General features: G+C 46.5%; 1 protein-coding gene across 1 annotated transcript; it reads left to right on the top strand.

Annotated features, from left to right (window-relative positions):
* Positions 1 to 232: 232 nt before the first annotated feature.
* On the top strand, positions 233 to 1,315 carry phlda2 (pleckstrin homology-like domain, family A, member 2). Its single transcript, XM_041038480.1, has 2 exons — positions 233 to 793; positions 937 to 1,315. Exon 1 carries the CDS (start codon positions 333 to 335, stop codon positions 747 to 749), a length of 417 nt encoding a protein of 138 aa, XP_040894414.1. The 5' UTR covers positions 233 to 332; the 3' UTR covers positions 750 to 793; positions 937 to 1,315.
* Positions 1,316 to 1,655: the final 340 nt, after the last annotated feature.

Genomic DNA, 1,655 nt, shown 5'->3' with positions numbered 1-1,655 from the left:
ATCTCCTGCAGTAGGATGTGGATTACTAATTAACATGCTGGCAGTGTAATTAGGACCACGTTAGGACTTCCTCTGCCCTCGCCCCCTCCTGCGCCACAGCTTCCGCCCACACAGCCTTGAATTACTCCACTGGCAACTGTTGATGCATTCCCAAACCATCTGACGTCAAGTGGGAAGGGCTCAGGCCAGAGTGGAGTATAAAGGTCCTCCGCTACCTTAGTTCATTCACAACGCCACTGTGGATTATCAAAAGCTTTAGAGAAGCTCCTTCCTCGGGCTCCTCGGACGACACAGAGGGGGTCGGTCTCACAAACTTGTCCGACACAACAACAATGAAAATGTCAGCGGCAGAGATCTGCCAGATACTCAAGGAGGGAGAGCTGGAGAAGAGGAGCGACAACCTGCTCCAGTTCTGGAAGAGGAAGACGTGCGTCCTGACCACGGACAGCCTCAACATTTACGCAGACACGCAGAAGCGCACCAAGGGCAAGGAGCTCAAGCTGCAGTCCATCAAGAAGGTGGACTGCGTGGAGCGCACCGGCAAGTTCGTCTATTTCACCATCGTAACCACAGACAATAAGGAGATCGATTTCCGGTGCTCTGGAGAAGAGAACTGCTGGAATGCGGTGATCACCATGGCCCTGATTGATTACCAGAACAGAAAGGCCATCCAGGACTTTAAAACGCGGCAGGACAATGAGAGTGCTTCGCCCGGACAACAGGAGAGGCGCATGGCGAGGGCGCCCTGAGCCGCTGTGGGGGGACTCTGTGGCACTTAACCACTCCTAATATGGTGAGAGACGCTCCGTGATATATAGCTCACATGATATATGAATATAAATATAAATGAGTAAATATAAAACATGAACTGTGGCTAAACACACTGGGAGAATCTAGAAAATAATGTATTGTTATTCTTTTTCCATCTCCCTCCAGTGTCTATATGGACCATAAAGAAATAATACGCGGACCAAAAGGAAGACGAGGTCACCCGGTCCAGAGATGAAGGATTGTTCAGGACTGAGCTCTCGGAGGATTGTTCAGGACTGAGCTCTGGACAACTGATCTAAACCGACAGACAGAGAGATTTTCAGAAGCTCAAACACGCAGGACTGAACCCTTGAATTGTCAAAACTATTTCAAGTTTGCTCTCCAGGGAGGAATGACTCCTAAAACCATGATGTTAATTTATTTGTTTCCAGAATATGGTGTTACTGGCAAACAGCTTGTGTTGTTTAAATTATTTACTATTTCAATGTGTGTTGAGTGTGTCAGTGTATTTATTTGAATAAATATTCATGCATTTTTGACATAACTTCATGTTGTCCTCTGCTTTTCTTACTTTTCAACCAGATATATTTTTCCATTTATGCTGTCAGGGTCTGTCAGTGTCTCATTCCAAGTCTGGGACACTTTTCGTCAAAAGTATTTCTTAGTAAATGCCAGACATGCAAAAGTCAAAAGGGAATGGAGTACAGGAAAGTCCCTTTCCTCTCTGCTGTCAGGTGGAATGTGACTCTCTGTCACTGGGAGGGTTTCAGGCTTGAGTCATAACTGATAAGGGATCAGATTTAGTCAGCAGCACGGGACACTTGAAAGACTCAGTGGTGCCTTTGAACACACCTTAACCGTTTCTGAGGTGTGGTTGGTTCATA

The sequence above is a fragment of the Toxotes jaculatrix genome, chromosome 5 (assembly GCF_017976425.1).
Source record: "Toxotes jaculatrix isolate fToxJac2 chromosome 5, fToxJac2.pri, whole genome shotgun sequence".
Taxonomy (NCBI): domain Eukaryota; kingdom Metazoa; phylum Chordata; class Actinopteri; family Toxotidae; genus Toxotes; species Toxotes jaculatrix.
This window is presented reverse-complemented; position numbering and strand designations above follow the sequence as displayed.

What these genes read in the sequence shown, in the direction of transcription:
- phlda2 (XM_041038480.1), top strand. Translation starts at nt 333, where the DNA reads ATGAAAATGTCAGCGGCAGAGATCTGCCAGATACTCAAGGAGGGAGAG.